The sequence below is a fragment of the Sphaerodactylus townsendi genome, linkage group LG05, assembly GCF_021028975.2.
Source record: "Sphaerodactylus townsendi isolate TG3544 linkage group LG05, MPM_Stown_v2.3, whole genome shotgun sequence".
In the NCBI taxonomy this organism is placed as follows: domain Eukaryota; kingdom Metazoa; phylum Chordata; class Lepidosauria; order Squamata; family Sphaerodactylidae; genus Sphaerodactylus; species Sphaerodactylus townsendi.
The window spans coordinates 78598468-78618491 of record NC_059429.1 but is presented as its reverse complement, the minus strand read 5'-3'; the positions used below and the strand labels follow the sequence as shown (position 1 = coordinate 78618491).

The following is a 20024-nucleotide window of genomic DNA, read 5'->3' as shown; positions in this document are numbered from 1 at the left end:
CGGGCTCGCAAACGACTATGAATTGGAATCATCACCATGCACGTTTGATGTGCGCGTTACACAGCCCAAGGTGTATTAAGAAAACAACGAACACAAACTCGGTGGCCGCAACCACTTTTAAAGGGGGAGGGGAGGGACCGCCGTTTTCCCGTTCTTGCAAGCGCCACGTGCCGCCCAAGCCGCACGTTGCCCGATGAGCCTTAGCTGCTCCTTGCACCGGCGCGCGCAGGCTTTGCAGCCGTCGCGCCAGTCTGGGCTGCACGGTTCATCCTACGGAGTCCTGCCCTGTCGGCGGCGCCCGAGCAAGCGTGCAACGAGCGCGCGCCCAGCAAACCGCCTGGAGCCCGGCTGCATCTTTCAAGCCTCAGGTGCGCTCGAGCCGGAGGCAGCGGCGGTTGCTAGGCAGCGAGGTGGGGGCGGGGCAGACCTGGTCGGGGGCGGGGCGAGGCTCCTGAATCCCTGCGCCGGCGAGTCCTGCCGCTGCCCCTGGTCGAGCGGCGCGCCCGGCTGCTTCACCGGCGCTATGGCTGGAGGTGGCGGGCTGCGTCCTTCTCCCGGGGCGGCGGGATGCTGGAGCCCCTCTGGTGGGATCGGCCGGAGGCGCCTGCCGCTCCTCCTTCACTCGCTGTTGCTCCTGCTGCTGAAGTCGGGCTCTGCCATCCAGGGAGAAGAACTCCACGCCTGCAAAGAGGTAACGGGGCAGCGGGGCATTCTCTGTCAAGCGGAGGCGTCTGCACCCAGGTGACAGGGATCGGGTGATGGAGCCTTAACAAAGCCACTGAATGTCATTCCCCGATGAGCTTTCTTTACCAAACGAACTCCCAGCCAAAGTGACATCTGGATTCTCGAAGAGCAAAAGACACTTTGGAGCTCCGTAGTTTTTGAGAGAAATGACAGGCAGGATATTTGAGGTCACTCCCTCCTCCCGGCTCGCACAAAAATGCACTTGCCTGTCTTCTGCTGACTTGGTGCCACACAGCAGCAACAGGAAGCCATGTCTTGCCATGAACAAATGCAATTAACCTCACTTGGTGGGCATTTGGGGAGACTGTGGTGATGGGGTGAAATAGAAAATCCGGCCACTGTTTCCCCAACTGGCAAGCACTGGAAGAACAATTTGTCTTAGGGGTGGTTGAAATCTTGAAATTTTCTGGGCCCGACCAAATCAAGTGCAGTATTATGGTGGGATAGCAATTTTCACTATTCGAGTTTTATATACACTGGATTTACTATCCAGCTGAAAGGAAAATGACTGTTACAGGTGCTTTACAGTGAACAATGCTAGAAAGACACCCTTGTACCCAAAGTAACAGTCTTGTAGCACCATAAGAAATGAACAAATTTTCTGCAACCTAAGTTTGATTCAACACTGAAGTTTTTATTGCCACAGGAGTCTTTGTTGTTTAACTGGCTTTTTAGCCTCAGAAGTGTGTGCTGCTTCCAAAATCCCCCAAGCCCCCACATCATCAGCATTGCCACCTGTCTTGGTTTTCACTAAGGGTAATGGTAAGGACGGATCTGGCAGACAAGAGCAGCTGTCTTGGTCTTTTAACCGTAGGGTCAACTAGTATTCTGCCACTGTAATAATTTGTGTTCCTACATCTTTCTCCAATTAACTGGTGAGTGCAGCCCGCCTTAAGAAAGTCCCTCCCTGTATGTGCATATTTATTCTGTGTAACGTGGCATAATACCTGTGAGTCAGATGCCACCATCGTTCTAATAGATCAACAAGAAATGGCTTAAATTTCTCCTGAGTTTTATCTAGTGTTTCTCTTCCCCCTTCCTTCCTTATTTAAACAAATAGAATGGAATATGAACAGTATGGTTGGTGGAAGCAAAAAAAAAAAGAACAGCAGAAGAAAATGTTTTTTTATTTACTTAGTTTTGGAAACAGCAAAGTTTCTGTATTTAACACATAATCTGTAGGTATTTTTTTCTCTGTTGCAGTTTCATGACCGATTTATCAGATTCCCTATAAACTTCACATATGTATTTGAAGAAAGCTGGTACAATAGTTAGAAAATGCTTCACTTCCACTAGAGATTATGGTATGGATTCTTGTAGAGAATGTAGCATGCTTTATTGTGGGTGTGATCTCTTTCTGTTCCTCCACCATGCTGTTCCTGCTTAAACATCAACTGAGGTCACACAGTACCATTTGGATGTGTTTTTTTTACTGTTACTTGTGTTTGCATACTTATCTATCAAAGCGCAAACATGGTAATGAGGATGTGCTGCTGAGTATGCATGGCTACTGTGCCACTCATACAGTTCATACAATTAAAAAACACACAGGATTATTAAGTGAAAGAAGCTGTTGGAAAGGACAATATGAAAATAAAATTGAGCAACAGAACAATAATCTCTCTGTTAGTGAAGGCAGGATCCCCATATGTGAATGTCTAGGGCAGGGGCAGAACGAGGGGGAGCTCTGCCTGGGGCGCAGGCGCGCCCTATGCCCCTGCCGCAGCGCTGTCCGCCAATGCCCTGGAACACCCCTGGAACACCACACTTTTGCCACTCCTTGTGCCTGGAGCATCATGCTCCACCCAGCCCATTGGCGCGATGCCTCTTGTCTAGGGAGTCTAAATGGGGGTGGGGTGGGGGGGAAGGGAAAATGTGGAAGAAGGTATCTACCATGATAGAGATGTCCAATGTTGCAGGTATATATAGCGGTCAGATTATTCCCAGTGCTCCTTTAAATGTAAAGCCCACCTGTGGGTGACTCCTGCAATTTCCCTCTGTTGCTGGGAATTTGTGAGCACATTAGTTGTTCTGGCTTCAGCCAATTCTTCAAACATTCTGAAAACCATTCTCAAAAAGAAATCAATTCATACATATGGACCCTAGAAAACCAACTTATGAGCTACTGATCCCAATCTTCCTGTCTTCAAGCAACACATTCTGGGAAGACTGGACCAGCTCTCAAGGCCAAAGGATGTTGAGGATCAAAAAGACTACTCCTTGCTCTTCCAAGGCCAAGCATTCCCCTGCACCCCTTCCTTTGCTTTTTAGGGCTTGCATGAGGAGTGGCCAGAACTGAAAAGCAAGGAGCTGTTGTTTAGCATTCTGTTTGGCTCACAAGGTGGAACTGTGGATGCCACCTGAGCGCCCTCCAGCTCATCACAAACTTAATATGTCCAACCCTTTGTTGTTGGAGACACTCCTCTAACTCCTGAGCAAGGTGGCAAGAGCAGAAGCAAATTTGTGATGGTGTGTTGCAATCTAAGAAGCTACTCTAATGGCATCCTTTATTTATTTATCCATTGATCAATAGATAAATCAATCAATCCAGCAGCCTCCAGAAGAGGATCAAGGGGGTCAAAGGCCTGAGTGAATAGGAAGATCTTTGCCAGACACCCAAATCCATAAAGGGTTGGTGCCTGGCGAATTTCCACAGGGAGGCTGTTCCATAGTCATGGGCCCGCCACAGAGAAAGTCGTTCTGTAAACTCCCCCTTGCACCTTGGTGGGGAAGAAACCAGCAGGAGAGCCCCCCCCCCACCCCACCCTTGACCTCACTGTTCAGGCAGGTTCATATGAGCACAGATAGGTGGGGCCCAAGCCATTCAGGGCTTTGAACATCAACGTCAAGACCTTGAATTGGGCCCAATAGCAAACAGGGAGCCAGTGCAAGCCATTCAGGGCTTTGAACATCAACGTCAAGACCTTGAATTGGGCCCAGTAGCAAACAGGGAGCCAGTGCAGATCTTTCAAGATCAATGTTATGTGGGCCTGGCCAGGTTGTCCCGTCAGCAGTCTTTAGGCTTGACATTTCCAGGAGTATGTTCTAACAAAGGGTATTGTTTGTGAATGTCTGTAGGAAAAGAGAGAATGTGCAAATAAATAGATGGTGGACTGGTTTGTGTGTTTGTGAATAGAATGTGTTAATTGTGAGTGAGTAAACAATTTAAGGGATTTCTGTGATTTACATTTTTGTGTTTCTATGAAGTCAGAATTTTATGTGTGGATGAGAATAAATTACTACAATTATGCAAATACAAAAATTAAAATCTTTTTCACAGAAAGACATAGATCTTCACTTATGCTTGCTAGCAGTGAAGATCCCAGATGCATTTGCATGTCAGAGGAAGCAATTCACCTGCACTGTTTTTACTGAGTGGATGGGAGATGGGATGTAGGGAAGATGAGCTCATGCAGTTTCAGTACTTCCAGTGTGCCATTGAATTGCATGGCTTTGAGCCTTAGGCTCAAGTTTTGGAGCTCATTCTTGGGGTCTCAGGGCAATAGCTGTCCTGCCCACTTCTTAGCTTCTTCTGTACATGCCTATTTAGTGGACATTAGGTGGAGATGGGTGGTAATAATCTCAGCCTAACAGTTTAATTACAATTGATGCTTATTGCATACTAATTTTTTATTTGTTTGTTTTGCATGATGAATAGTCTGTCTTTTCAAAACCACATGATTGTGACTATACACATTTACACATGCCAGCTGGTGCAGGTCATGATGGTGTGTGGAAGTATAACCATTAATACTGGTGTTGAATGTGACATCATTAGGTCTCACTCCATGACATAATCAAATTCCCAAATTAGTCTTGGAGTGTGACGTGCAGGAGGTCTGGCAACCCCACAGTAGCATCACAGTTCTGTTGAGAGTACCTTTTAACTGCATGTGTAAATGTGCCTCTGTTTTCCTCACACCAACCCTGTGGCAGGTTACACTGAGGAAGAGTGATTTGCTCAAGGTTACCTCACCAACTTCCTTGGCAAAAAGATAGGTTAAAATCTAGATCTGTGAGTTCTTTATTTGATATTGTTACTTCTATACCTCACTGGGTCTCACCTGAATCATCTCATCTGAACCTGAATATGAAACTCATGTAGCACAGCTAAAAACTGGTTTCAGAGGGTCTCTGGAGAGTTTGACATGAGACCGCATCATCAGGAAGTTGTATGAAGTTGATCTCAGTGAGCAGGGTAGAATACCATTTGTAAGGAAAGGCACTGCGCTGGAACCTGTCGCTAGTGTATTTGTTTGGGATCAGGGTGTGTGAGGGCGGACTATACATCTAAAGCAGTATGTGGCTCATTCCCATTGGAAGTAAGTCCCAAGCAAGTCAGCGGAACTTGCTTCATTGTTGAGTTTACTTAGGCTTACTTCCAGATCGGGACAAATTTGGCAGTAACGTTGTGTACTTGGGCTGTCAACTACTGAAAGACATTTTTGTTGCCTGCTGCTTAATTATTAAATAAAAAAGAGTCATTTGGACAAACCTTTAGGTCAGGCCTATACAACACACCCTGTCAGCCAGCTATTGTAGTCTGCAGGTGCTTGATAATTTCCTTTTTTTTTTTTTGCAGTCCCAAGACAGCAGCAAACAGAAAGTCTGTCAAAATTCTGATGTGTTGCCATATATATGACTGGTAGGCTGTGCTCAGCCTGGTAAGCCACATGTTGTCCTGCAAATTTAAGCTAGGAGCCTTTATTATTACCAATTCAACCTTTTTCAACATGCCATAGTAGCTATGGATGGGCCTGTGGGAGCCAGGCCAGTTGCATTTCTAAGAAATGCACACAGGTCATGCTAGTAGACATTTACAGCACTTTCCAAATTATACAGAATATAGCCCAACATCTACCAAAAGGATATCAGTTATGAAAGGATGACCTGTAGACATAGTCCTGCTCTGCATCTAAAATGTGGTATTCTGGCTCACATGAAATTGCATTATATTTGTGGGGTATTGCCAGAGTATTTCCATCCTGGATGAATATCACTGTTGACAGTGTATGTCATACAGAGGCTATCCATTTTAAACACATGTCTGGCTTCTCTGGGTACCTGAAAGTGTAGAAGTGACATGTCCTTCTACTGCTATCTGGATCAAGGGCAGGTAATTGGGTGGCAGAGTTTCTTCACTCCCACCTGGCAAATGACAATCCTACTTGCCTGACTCCTACTTTACTGTCATCAGGCCATCTTAATAATCTTTAAATTTAAATAGTTTAATTTCTTGGAAATAGCAATAAAATAACTATTTTAATGATATTAAAAATAAGTGCCCAAGGGCCCAACAACAATCACCCAAGTGCCTCTGCACTAACACTGGAAACTGGGAGTAGGTTGATTTCTGAGTGAGGGAGAATATTACTTATATACTTTTGCAAAATACAATCATCTATAGAAAAAGTTTGCAATATCCCTGAGAGTTCTCCTACCATGGCCACAATGCCTTGGGTTAATAGGGACTTCAGAAAAACTGATTCCACATTTCACTTCAGTCATTCGTTTATAATTCCATGTTTCACTACCAAGATGCTTAAGTAGTGCCTTTTCATAGGCCCTGGAGATGGCTCTTTCAAATCATACGCACCAGACAAATGGTAATTTCTAGCAAATAAATTATCTCTAATTCTCCCACTGAGATGCTGGAGAGCAAGTTGACTTAAGGTGAAGCTAAAACTTCTCCACCTCTCTTGTTTAGAGGAAGCAGCAAGAACATAGCTATGCACTGATTTAATGTACACTGATGCAGATCTTTACCCTAGCTCTTGATTTCCAGGAGTATAATTTCTGATTTCATCCTAAAATAATTTTTTGAAGCTACTTAGTACTTTCAGATAATCCTGGGCCTGGTGCTTTTGATATTCCAGACAAAACTGACCTTAGTATTGGAATACTTCCTCATCAAGATGTTCAGAATTCTTTGTACAAAATTAATGCAAACTTGGTGTTCATATTGGGTTATATTTCTCTAATATTTGGCAAGATTGTTGCTGCATGCATGTCCGTCTGAGTGTAATTAAATTGGCAAATGAAAATAAAGGTGGCAAAAGTGCAGAAGAGAAAGAACTGAGAAAGAGATTGAGAAAAGCTAGGTGCTCGTGGTTCACTACCCATAAATTCTGCCATCATTAAGATTATTTATTTATTTACATTATAGTCCATCTGTCTCATTTGGATTCAAGGCAGATTACACAGAGCTAGTCAATGGCATACAAGAAAACGCGTAGTACACTGGCTGGCAATTACTAAATATATTGACTCAAAGGTTATTTACAAATACATCTATTCACAATACATACAATATATAATATATAACAGACAACTTATAAGTATCATATACTCTTGTACACTTAACAATAACCTATTGTCAGGTACGTGGTGAACCAATATTTAAACTATTATTTTCAAGAATGCCCCTACTGGGGTGTGTGGAGGCGTAAGCACCTCTCAAGCTACCATTAATGTCTCGGAGGACAAGTCTGGATACATACTGTGCGCCCACTGGCTGTAAATCAAGTTAATTTTGTAATCCAAACCGTGTCTCTCAGTTGCAAAGTAAATAAACGTCTTATCTATAGCTCGCAATTTCAAGCTGTTGTAAGGCGTCTTGTAATAAACTTCCAGTTTATGAATGAAACCAAACTCCTCCACAGCGTCTTATAGTGGGCTTGCAATTCATGAATGAAACACAACGTCTTATCAGTGGTCGCAATCTCGAGCTGTTGTAAAGAGACATGGCACGGTGTCTTATAATAAGCTCTCAGTTTATGAATGAAAACAAACTTTTCCGCAGCGTCTTATAAATGAAATATGCAAACGCATTCACGTATATGCGTTTTTGGACTTTCTCTTCTTCAAAGCATAATCATTGCATTCATTATTTTATGGGGTTGCTATGATGAAGTCATCTATAAATATACAATATATTAAAAATTGTTTTACCTTTTAGACTATAGACTATATAGATATTGTTTTACCTTTTAAACTCCAATTTTTAACACTTTTTACAAACCAATAATAGCTTTTTCAAATTGTATTGTTATTACAGAGTTAGTCAATACAATTAAAAGGATGGGATATTCATTGAACAAATGTTCCCCCTCACTCTGCTGCTGGGTAGGGAATAAAAAAATAAATCTAAATGACAGATTGGGATAGTATTATAACAGTCTATCTACTAGATCTTCTGGATTTCCACCTTTTATTTAAAACTAGTGGGCCCGGCCACGCTTTGCTTTGGCTTTGTGTGGTGAGCTTGGAGGGGAAGGGAGAACGAAGGGGAGAGGCATTACGGCTGTTTCTTACTGGGTGCCTGGGAACACTCCTCCTTCCTCTTCCTGTGTGGGCGAGTCTGGCAGCCTTCAGTGTAGGCCGGCATGCACGCAGACGCTGCAGTGAAGGTGGGCAAGCCACGCCCCCCGGCATGGCGGCCCCTGATTGGTCCACCACGGGTTTTGCAGAAACGTGCAATTTACTGGGTGCAGGTTTGGACTTTTGGCGATTTGAAGGTCCGATTACCTGCCTGCAACGGGGAGGGATGTCATGGGAAAATTTGGAAGCATTCGGTCCAGGTGTTTCCGCGTTAGGGCGTGAGGAACAAACGCACGGTTAGCTTTTTTAATATATAGACAAGAGTCAAGTCTGTAGCCTTTCTGTTACCGACATATGCTTTTTCCCAGCTCCACAATGAAAGGGGCTAAAAGCACCCTTTAAAAAGATGAATGCTGACAATTCATATGACCTGCTAGGTAGCTCATTATAACACTATAGCAACACGTCCATCACTGGTTAAGGAAAAAGAGAAAGGTCCCTTTCATCAGCCTTCCCTGCCAAATGTCACCTGGAGGACCATCTCCTCTTTGACTACAGTAGTGGCAGTCACTTGGAAGAAAAGGAGGGAGAGACAACAAGGTCTGTTCCATTAGTCTAATTTAACAGTTTGTGTTTGTCAGCTACTCCCTGACCTAGATAGCCTGAGCTAGCTCAGTCTAGTCAGATCTTGGCAGGTAAGCAGTGTCAGCCATTTGGGTGCTGTGTGGTTTCCAGGCTGTATGGCCGTGTTCTAGCAGCATTCTCTCCTGACGTTTCGCCTGCATCTGTGGCTGGCATCTTCAGAGGATCCGATCCTCTGAAGATGCCAGCCACAGATGCAGGCGAAACGTCAGGAGAGAATGCTGCTAGAACACGGCCATACAGCCCGGAAACCACACAGCACCCAAGTGATTCTCCGGCCGTGAAAGCCTTCAACAATACAGTGTCAGCCATTGTTAGTATTTGGATGAGAGACCATTAAGGAATACCAGGATTGCAGAAGCAGGCAGTGGCAAACCACCACAGAATTTCTCATGCCTTGAAAACCCTGCTGGGTTACTATAAGTTGACTATAACTTGCTGGCAAATGAACAAACAAAATTGTTAGCTGTCTTTAAAAAAAGAGAGATGAGATATTAATGTAATAGGTGCATAAATAAATAAAGAGCCATGGGAATGTAAGACATGTTTGCAATGCATCTCTGTAAATCTTGGCATGAGTTATTGTTGGAGCAAATGGTTGCCATCTTAGTTATTGCCTTACCTGTTATACTTTATTTTCAGAAACTTTGAGTCCCATCCAGGGTGTGTGCATGAATGTGTGTGTGAATCCGCCGGTGGAAGCAGTGCGCCGCCGCTCCAGTGGTTTTGCCCTCCCCAGGGCACTTACCCCGGCAGAGGGGTGATTCTGTCAGATGTGGCTGCTGCTACTCCACCCCCTCGGTGCTGGGGTGTAGTGCTGGATGCAGCACCCCAGCACTCCTGCTGCTGCCGTCAGCATAGCAGGGTGGGTGGAAGGGAGAGGAGCTGACTAGTTGACTTGCTCCTGGTCATTTGTGTGTTATGCTGGTGGCTCGGAATTCAGACTTATGCCACCCTTTTGTGTGGCATAAGTCTGTTGAGCCCTATAGAGGCTTCTCAGCAGCAGGAAGAATTTTTCACTTTTTTGAACCTACCCACACTGCTGGAAAGCCTCCTGGGGGGGTGGGGGGGGGTGGCCAGGCTCCTAGCTCTTGGGTGGAGCTATCTGCCTCTTTAATAACAAATTAAAATCTCATTTTGTGCCCATCAATCAATTCACCACAGGAGCCTCATGGGTTGGTTCAGGATTTTGTAAAACCTGGGTTATATCACAGTGCCACATAGAAAGCTCAAGATTTTCAACATACAGGCAACACTTTTTTTATTTTTATATCTATTTGATATGTCTGTGGATATTACTTACACAGCCCTGACCTTAATGCCCCAGCCCTGACCTTAATGCCCTTGTCAGATTTCAGAAGCTAAGCAGGGTCAGCCTTGGTTAATACTTTGATGGAAAGCTACCAAGGAATAACAGGGCCTTTCTGCAGAGGAAGGCAATGGCAAGCCTCTTCTCTTGGAAACTCTAGAGGGTTGTAAGTCAGCTGTAACTGGATGGTGCTTTACACGCACGCACGCACGCACGCACGCATGCACGCACGCACGCACACAAATTATACATATTTAGATTTTAAATTTATTTTAAAACTTCAATCCAAAGAGGTAAAAACACATATGTAGGAAAATGCCACACGGCAAAGTGAAGTCATAAGCATCATGACTGGGGATGCTGGTTAAATATACTCTGTCTACATGTTTTGGGGATTTCAAACTTTTTGGACTGCTGGCCTTGGCTGGAAAAAAAACCCTCACTGGCAGTTTATGTGTACATAAGGCAAAACTGGAAAAAAAAAGTCGTTTGGGTTTGTAGTTTCCAGAAGCCTAATCTCTACACCACTGGTTGGCCTAGCGCAGTGATGGCGAACCTTTTCGAAACTGAGTGCCCAAATTGCAACCCAAAACTCACTTATTTATTGCAAAGTGCCAACGCAGCAATTTAACCTGAATACTGAGGTTTTAGTTTAGAAAAAACAGTTGGCTCTGAGGTGTGCGGGAGTAAACTTGGTGGTAGTCGGTGACTTTATTTTGAAGCAACCATGCAACTCTTCCAACGGGTGAATCACGACCCTAGGAGGGTTTACTCAGAAGCAAGCCCCGTTGCCAGCAACCGAGCTTACTCCCAGGTAAAGAATCACGCTTTAGTTCTTTGCATGAAAATCAGTGGGGTTTAACAGTGCTTAACAGGGTTACCTACACTGCTTCCCCAAAACTGGGTCTTAGGTTTAATGCTAATAATCGAGCCCAGCGGCCCAGGCTAGCCTAGAGGGGGGGGGGACTCTATTTGCGCGTGCCCACAGAGAGGGCTCTGAGTGCCACCTCCGGCACCCGTGCCATAGGTTCGCCACCACTGGCTTAGCTGAATCAGAAAAGCCATCTTAACTCATGAGAAATTTCCATAGAAGTTTAATGTTAATTAAGTGGTCTGAGGGTGTTTGCCTTCAGTTAGTTCTGTGGAGAGGCTGTGACACTGAATGCTGCTTCTAGATAAATACCCTGTTGTGTGGCCTTGCACAATAGATCCCTGATCCTGCATCAGACTGTTGCCTATCAGCGCTGTACTGTGGGAGGGGACCCGACATCAGTGACAGAGGACATATTTTGTACGCACGATGTCACAAGTTAATTCCTAGCTTCTGCAGTTTTAAAACCGTGTACATAGTGTACATGTCCATTTTCTTTACACATACATATAGTTTTGTGTTCTTGTTTTAAAGAAGTGCATAATGCGTCACAGTGGAGATGTTAATTCTTGTGTCAGAATCACAAAGATCTCAGCATCATAAGAATTATTTGGTTTGAGGGATTTTTTGAAAGATCACAAGACGGTTTTTAAAAAACCCTTTGGGTGTCAGCCTTTAATCAGTGACAAAACTTCTGTTGTGTTAACATCAGACTCAGAAGCTGCAAAAACAGCTAGACTTTTTTTTATGAATAAGGGACAAAGATGGGTCTTGGGCTGGGAAGTTTATTCCAGATATCAGATTGTAGTCCTTTCCATGCTAAGGAGTTTTAACTGCCTGAAGGAGTATGCAGGGATTGCTGATAACAGCTCCCTTTTCTTGCTCTGCTGCATTTTATACCCTGTTCCTCATAGATAAAGGCCATTAGATTATACCGTATCTTAACTATGCTTTTGCCTTTAATATACACCACAGGATCCTGTGTCCAGCTTTTGTGGGAGAGAATGACTCTGAATGCATCATTTCTTTTCTGAAAATTTCCATTTGCAAATTTATCACAAAGTAACTGAGATTTACTAAAGAAACCACTATCTGCTCATAAGGATGCAGTAATTAGTAAATGAAAAAAGGTACGGGAAATCTTAAGCATGCTAAGCCAAATTGGGGTGTCTTTAAAATGTATGTAGCATCTGTGTTCTAAAGAAGGGAAATGTCTCCTTTCTGTTCCATGTCTGACACAATAGGCTTCTTGTTTTAGAATTTCAAAGGCTCTTTGATTTAATATTTACTATATGTTCTTGTTTGGATAGGCGGCTTGGCAGCAGAAATCTTATTCTTTCCTTTCCTCTGATTTCCTGATATTCATGAATCTCAGGTAGGTTATTCTGACAACCTGTGCCAAACAAAGAACTACTCAGACGAGTGCCAGCAGCAAACATCACTCTCTTGTCAGAAAAAATAAAGAGCAAGGACCTGAATAGCAAGCTCATGTCCAGAATGCTTGTGAACATTAGTCAGCTTTGCTTGCTAAAAGTTTTCCTAATTGCCTGCAAAACTGTCAAAGTGCATTCGTTATTTTACAAGCTTTCACTCTTGCACACAATGTACACAGAAGGATGGTAAACAAACACAGTCGTCCTTGCCTCACGGGAAAAAGGTTAGATGTATATATGGGAGTCAAATCAGTGATTTGCCGTGTATGTGATGGTGTGATGATTCACTTCTCCACGCCCCTGTTTTTACCACAGAGAATGAGGGATTTACTCAACTGGTTCAGATTTCAAGTTTATAGACCACAATAGACCACCTCTGCCATTTTTATTCTACCCATATCATTCACCAATAGGGTTTATTGTCTGCTGCCATCAGCAGGTAATTAATAGAATTGTAGTCTGATGATGTGGAGAGGTCTCTCTTTAAAAAAAAAATCAGAATCCCCTCAATTCAGCCATTATAGAGGTAAAGGATTTTTTAAAATCTTAGTGGTTAGCGATATTACCACCAGTTCTCCATTCTTTCTTATACATTGAAAAGCATGAGCCAAACACAAGGCAATCTATGGATATAATGCTTAAAAGCATACAGTTGAATAACAAAAGACTACAAGCATCTGATTATGGGAAACTCGGGGATAAATGCATCATCTCTCCTTAGGCCTACAACTAATCTTTGTGTTGTTAGAGAGATAGGTAGAAATATTGTAATAGTTCCATGTTTTTAGTTGAGACTCAGTTCAGATTACCCTTTTCTCCATTTGACTAATCAAAGGCTCATTCCGCACATGCAGAATAATGCACTTTCAAACTGCTTTCAGTGCTCTTTGAAGTTGTGCGGAATAGCAAAATCCACTTGCAAACAGTTGTGAAAGTGGTTTGAAAACGCATTATTTTGCGTGTGCGGAAGGGGCCAAACTGGGATTTTAATGGAGTATGAATAAATGTGGCAAGATTCCCTGCTGGCTCACCAGCTGCAATTGATGAAAGATGATTTAAGCCAATCATGCCACTTGAAAGTATTAGAATAAATCTGGATCTCATTGGCTCCCAAAACTGCAAAACTGGTTTTTTAGCAGGAGTTCTACCCTGTTCAGAACAGTCAAAACCTACTTCAGAGTCTGTAAAACTATTTACCAACAGTACCTCCATGGTGCCTAGCTTTAGTTTATTAGCCTTAATCCAGTTTAGGATGTCCATTGTCTTCCCCAGGATTAGATGAAAAAGAGAGATAAAGCTGAGTATCATCAATCATGATACCTTCCTCTAAATTTCCAAGCATTTCATGTTAAATAATGAAGAAATTGAAACAGAGCACTCTGAAAGTCCATTGTACAAGTGCAATGGGATAAAGCAAAAAAAAGAAAAAACCAAACCAGATCATCTTCTGGAACCTAAATAGGAATCAAACAACAGGAGTGCAGTGTTTCCAGTCCCATCGTTAGCCAGTTGACTAGAAGTATACCATAGTCAGATATATATAAGAGGTCCAAGAGACTCAGCAGGATGACAACACTGCTTCCTGGTTTTCTCCCTATACATCATGCACCATAATAAATCCAAATGTACATTTTCATTGTTGTATCTTTAGTGCAGTTCCACATAAAACAGCTCAGGCAGTTGAACTGACCAGAAGGCTTCTTGAAGCTTCAGGGTGGTTGGATGCTCCCCTCCTGCCAAGAGCTGAGAGTAGACTGGTTTCATGCCCAAATGATCACATGACAGAGGCTGGGCGAACACTCCTCCCACAGTTTTCCCTTTGCTGCTGTGGGGACTTTAGCTTAGTACTTCAGTTTTACCTCAGATTTTCTTTTCTGTTTCATTTTCTTTGTCAATATGGCATTATTCAAGAAATGTTCCAAGGGTGGAATGAAGATGGCTCAAAATGCTGAGCATAATTAATGTCTTTTCTGTCTCAGCAGGACTCTCGTCTCTGAGATGTACCCCTCTTGCTACTTTTTACAAAGGCCAGACATGAACAGGCTTCCAGGCTTAAGCCTGTGCTGTGGGAAAAGTCTCTCACTTTGGTAGATACTCCCGGGGAAAAATACTTAGAGAACACCTTTGGACTTTTCAGTCCTTATGGCTCCAGCTGAACTGACTCCTAACTTTGCTTTGGTGGCCAAATGAACAACTTCTGAGCCCCCCGTTAAAAAGAAAAGAAGGTTAAGAACAACTCTCAATGCAAGCTGTTATCTCCTTGACATTGAGGCTCATCACCAAATACATTTACAGTCTGATCCCTGGGTTTGTCAATTAGATGTCTGTTCTTGGAATCAATCAATATAATCTACTTGATGCCGAGACTCTCCTATTCAGGGTCAACCATCCTCTTGCTGTCATCTGTCAAATTCTCTACCTAGGCAGAGTCCTTGTCTCAGTTGAGGTTGGAGCCTGGGAACCTGTCAATTTTGAAACTCTCACTCCCCTCAACACTGAACATGGTTGTCTCCCCTCGTTGACTGTGCTCTCCCTAAGAGTCCAGAGCTCCTCCATTGTCCAAGAACACCCTCTCATTTTTTTGACAGTCTTCTCCTTCCTCTGAGTATGATGTTTTCAAAGTTCCTTTGCCACCCATGGACTGGAGAAAGCAGTCAATGTCAGCACCTCACCCCTCCTGTCAGCTGCAAGGTTTCCACTCTCACCAGCCTTTCCATACTTACTGTTTGGGGATGTATATGCCCCACCACATGCACCCAATTGAGACATGCCTACTCCATGTCATAGCTCTTCCCATTGACCTCCAAAGCTGGCTGACACACACACACACACACACACACACACACACACACACACACGGTGCTTTAATTAAGGGAGTTTGGGAAATAGCTAAGTGTGTGTGGCTAAACCTTCAAGTCAGGCTTCCACTAAGAAAGTGGGAAATGTATATAAGATAAAAAATAGGAGGGGCTGAAATTCCTCTTCCATCTACTTATGCCCAATTCAGTGGTCACTGAGGTACATGGTACAGCATCTGCCTGCCATTCCTCCCCTATGGAGGACACAAAATTATATACTTTAGATGGAAAAAATGCCAACTAAATCCGTGACATTAGTTATGTGCTGCATTCCCTCTTCGTATTTTTTCACGTTCACTAACCAGAGCTGGCATGTTTTGAGTAGGTCATAATTCTAATTGCCAAATACCCAAAATTTTATCCCAGATATCAAGGTTGGTATTTATTTATGTCACTTATAATCCACCTTTCTCATTGAGACTGTTTCTGCACAGCCAATTAGTGTTGTGCCTTGGTATTATTGGCAGAGCATTCACATGGGCAGGCACTCTGTAGACAGGTAGCGCATTGGCTGAACCCTGGCGCTTTGCACAGCTGTGCTTTGCAAACTGTGTTCTTTTTTCCCCAGAGTAGATGTCACTGGCGTTCAGTGCCAGGATTGGCCAGTGTGGGCCGCCATTGTGGGAGGTGGGCTCTGCGGCACCAATTCCAGGCAGGTGCTTTGTATGACGCCGACTGCGGAGCACCGTTGTTGAAAAGACACGCTTGGTGAGCGATTTTCGAATAAACCGTTGTGGGAGCATTGCTGCATCACTGCAGCGTCATTTCTGCAGTGACAGCTGTGCGAACTCCCCGCCTATAACGCTGTTTTTACCATCCTTTTACTGGCTTTTTTTGCCCATGCGGAAATGGCCTGAGTCTCAACATGGGTTAAGCTGCATGAGATAATTTAAATCAACAGGAATGGAAGATCCAATAAACACTATAATATCTAAGACTGAAGAAGATTTACACACACACACACACACACACACACACACACACACACACACACACACACACACACACACACACACACCAACAACAACAACAACTGGTAGTCTATCAGGCACATGGGAGATACTTGCCCAAAACAACTACAGTTAGGTACATACAATAATCAGTACAGGGAGTGGAAACAGAAAAGGCACTGTACCTATTAACCAGTATAATTGGAGCTTATGCAGCGGTGCATCTCATTCCGCATTATTAACCATGACTAGGAAGTGTATGGGGATGAAGGCCTTTCTTGACTTCACTTTGTGAGATCTTGGAGCCACATGCATAAAAAGTGTTCAGTTGTGGAACTATAGTTGTGGCAGTGACTTTTCCTTCTAACAAAGACTGTGACAAAAGACAGGGGCAGCTAGTTGATTGTTTGACAAGGTACTGTTGACCTTGTGTATAGCCATACCCTCTGATTTGAGACTTCTAGGGCTTGAATTTCAAGCACAAGGCTTGAAATTACAAATGGCTCTTTGGCCTTCAGTTGGAATAGTATTTGTTAATGTTTTTAAAATTTGATCTTGCAGCATTTCCTGGATCAGTTTGTTCCCCTTCCCTATTTGCATATGTTAGCTGGACTATAATAGACGAGACTAACCTGATTGGAAGACAAGTATCTGATCTCCATTTTTTTGAGAGAAGGTATAAAAGGGAAGGAAAATAATAACAGGAAAGCTTCCCACCTGCAAAAATATTTCTACTCAGTACAGGAAAATCCAGGACTGCTGCTGTTTTCTTTAGAAGCACAAAATTCAGAGCATTTTCCCACCTATTAAAATATATCATGTTCAATAGTCTGATGGTATATCCACTGACATATGCCTCAAGGCTGCACCTTTTCATAGCAACAGAAATGCTGGGTGTGTGGAGAAAGGTGAAGAGATTTCAAAAAATCTTGACATACATTTAAGATAACTCTGGTCTTGCTTTTTTCTTTCCTTGATATTCAGAAGCTATGAAGCTTCAAAAGATTCCCCCCCCCCCCAAGTTTCTGTTGTGAACCAACTAATGCTACACATCATTTTGCATTACCCAAGCAGCAAAACCACAGCTAGTCTGTAGACAGAAACAAAGACAGAAACAAAGGCAACACAGTACTCTCCGTTGTAAGGAGGGCAGGGGTAGGCAGCCTCCAGTAGGACTGGAGTTCTTCTGGACTTGCAATTGATCTCCAGACTACAGAGACCTGCTTGGGAGTGTGGGCAGTACAGCATCACACCCCTGCTGAGCTCCCTCCCTTCTTCAAACTCTGCCCTCCCAGGCTATGCCCCTAAATCTCCAGGAATTTTCCAACCCAGTGGTGGCAACCCTGCCTGCGGTAGGCATTTAGAATCTCTGCCTGCAGATACATTCCCCTTTCACTAGTGACTGTAATGAACTAGAGAGCAGGAGGCCACCTGTTCATTGTCATTTTCTCCATGTTGTTAATTTTTCTTTTCCAGTGGCCCTACTAGGCTTTAGGACAGTGGTTCTCAACCTTCCTAATGCCGCGACCCTTTAATACAGTTCCTCATGTTGTGGTGACCCCCAACCCTAACATTTATCCATTTTACAGAGGGAGAAAACTGATGTAGAGAGTCTTAGGCAACCCCTGTGAAAGGGTCATTCGACCCCCAAATGGGTCCCGACCCCCAGGTTGAGAACCACTGCTTTAGGATGTATTTTTAATTAGCTTGCCTCTGCCTTCTCAAAGCTTTAGGGGAGTCAGGATGCAGGATTCACCCTTGCTTCTCTGGAGGGAGATGGCAACTAATCCTGACTTGGGGCAGACACCAACAGTGATTGATTAAAAAAACCCCTCCCTTTCACCCCTATGTGCAATTTCTTGGCACTGGAAACCAGAGTGGCTGCTGCCATTTGGAGATGTGCTGCCATGTCCATTCATTTTTTGTAGCAGCTCTCCCAGCCTCCTATTTTCTGCTACCTCTATTTTTAAAAAGAAAATGTTTTTAAAATTTTAGTTGAGACTTACCACATAGTGTTTCTGTATGTGTGTTCTTGTTAAGTGCTTGCCCATGAACCCATCCAATCTTGTAATGAGTTCTTGCAATAATTTCTCAAATAGATGGCACTGACTGTACAAGCTCAAAAAAAGCAGGCAATGCACACAACAAGGAGTTCGAACAAGATATGTTCACTTGGTGATTGTGCATGCAATGAAGTCTTTAGCATACCTCTTGTAGATTGCAGTCTATAAACCTCTTCCAACCTTTGGCATTGTAACCATTATATTCACCGACACGTATCCTTGGCAGAGGAGGTCATCTGACTGTTAATTGTCCTTGTCGAACTCTGTGCGACTTGGCTTACTGTATACTGCTGCATGGTTTTGCATGGTTTTGAACAGCTGTCATTCAGACAGCCAGTCCATGAAGAACTGTAGGTGATCATGTAGTCTCCTTTGCTTTAGATGTGGGAATTGTTTCATTGTGCTGCCTGAACAACAGTTGTTTTATGACCATGCCCTAAAATTAACACATGTATGTTAACACAGCCTTTCCTATTGTGCTCCACCACAGGCCTGCTCAATTATCTGAGTAAAACTTGAAGGTATCTCCCTGCAAATTGGTAAGATGATAGATCAGTCGCCCACTCGTACACATTCTCTGTGGTTGCTCCCACCTTATGAAACAAACTGTGTGAGCTAATTAGGAAAGCTTCCACAGTACCATCATTCCATAAAACATGCAAAACAGAAATGTTCAGGAGACCATTCTTGTGGTGGAATTAGAATTAAAGTGAGATAGAATGGTCCAGAAGGATATGTTCTAATGGAAGTAGGGAATGGGTTCTTCATTGCCTTGTATCTTTGTAATCCCGTGTTCTGCTCTGCTTACATTATGTCAGCCTAGGCAGCCAGCTGTTCATGTTGTCATTTAATTTTGTATTACTAGTCCTATTGCATTGTTCATTAGATGTCTTATATTGTTTGATTACATTTCTTTCCTCTTTCTATACTCTGTAATCCACCTTGAGTCTTAGTGAGAAGGACTAAATAAATAGATTAAATAAATAAATCTCATTCCATGAAGAGCATACAGGAATGGTCCAGATTAAGGCTGCAATCCTCAGCATATTTATCAACTCATTTTGAGCACAGAAGGACCTACTTCCAGTTAAATATGGTTAGTATGGGGCTATACGCATAGAGAACATGAACTTTAGAGTTGCTGGACGTAATCTAGAACAAGAGGACATGGGTCATTGATGGAATACCTTTAAAAGTGTCCTAGAATGAGAATTCTGCCAGTGGTTACTTCTATCACTGCAGCTACTGTAGAAAGAAGCAAGAGCCAAGAAGCACTGTTGTGTGAGATAGGATACAATTTCACATTTTTGATTTGAACTGCCATGCTAGTTCTTTGGCTGCTGTTGACTGTTAACTGCATTAATGAATGTATCATTCATTTTATAATATGACATTAAATATTTCTTTGTCTTTAACCCATTCTTAACTTCCATGAGCTCTGATGTTGTATAAACTTTTACTCATTTTTCATTGTCTTTCATAATCTTTTTTTTTTGACCACGGTTCCTCAATGGTCTTCTTAACAGCTGAATTCCACCTGCTATTTTATGGTCTCTCTGATAGAAGTATTGGACCCTTCCAAGGTTGCTTTAGCCTTGATAGAGCTTGTTTTTGTCCTGTTTTATATCTTGTAATTAGTTGCTGGGCAATTAAAAGTACTGATTTATTGGAAACAATTTGGATTTTATTGAAAGTTTCATAGCTTTAGAGTTAAGAACAACAAAACACTGGCTTTGTGATGTAGACAAAACCATCACAAACTGGGGGCTGTGTGTAGTTAGTCCCTATGTCCATTTTGAGGCATTTGCAGAAATTGAGCATTAGGATAGCTGCT

At 43.0% G+C, this 20024-nt stretch overlaps 1 protein-coding gene across 1 annotated transcript in view; it reads left to right on the top strand.

Moving 5' to 3' along the window:
- Window positions 1-451: 451 nt before the first annotated feature.
- The window catches only part of ELAPOR1 (endosome-lysosome associated apoptosis and autophagy regulator 1), a 72685-nt gene continuing 53112 nt past the window's right edge, over window positions 452-20024 (top strand). The window contains exon 1 of the mRNA XM_048498860.1: window positions 452-691. Coding sequence (XP_048354817.1) covers window positions 524-691 — 168 coding nt within the window. The 5' untranslated portion in view covers window positions 452-523. The remainder of the gene's footprint in view (window positions 692-20024) is intronic.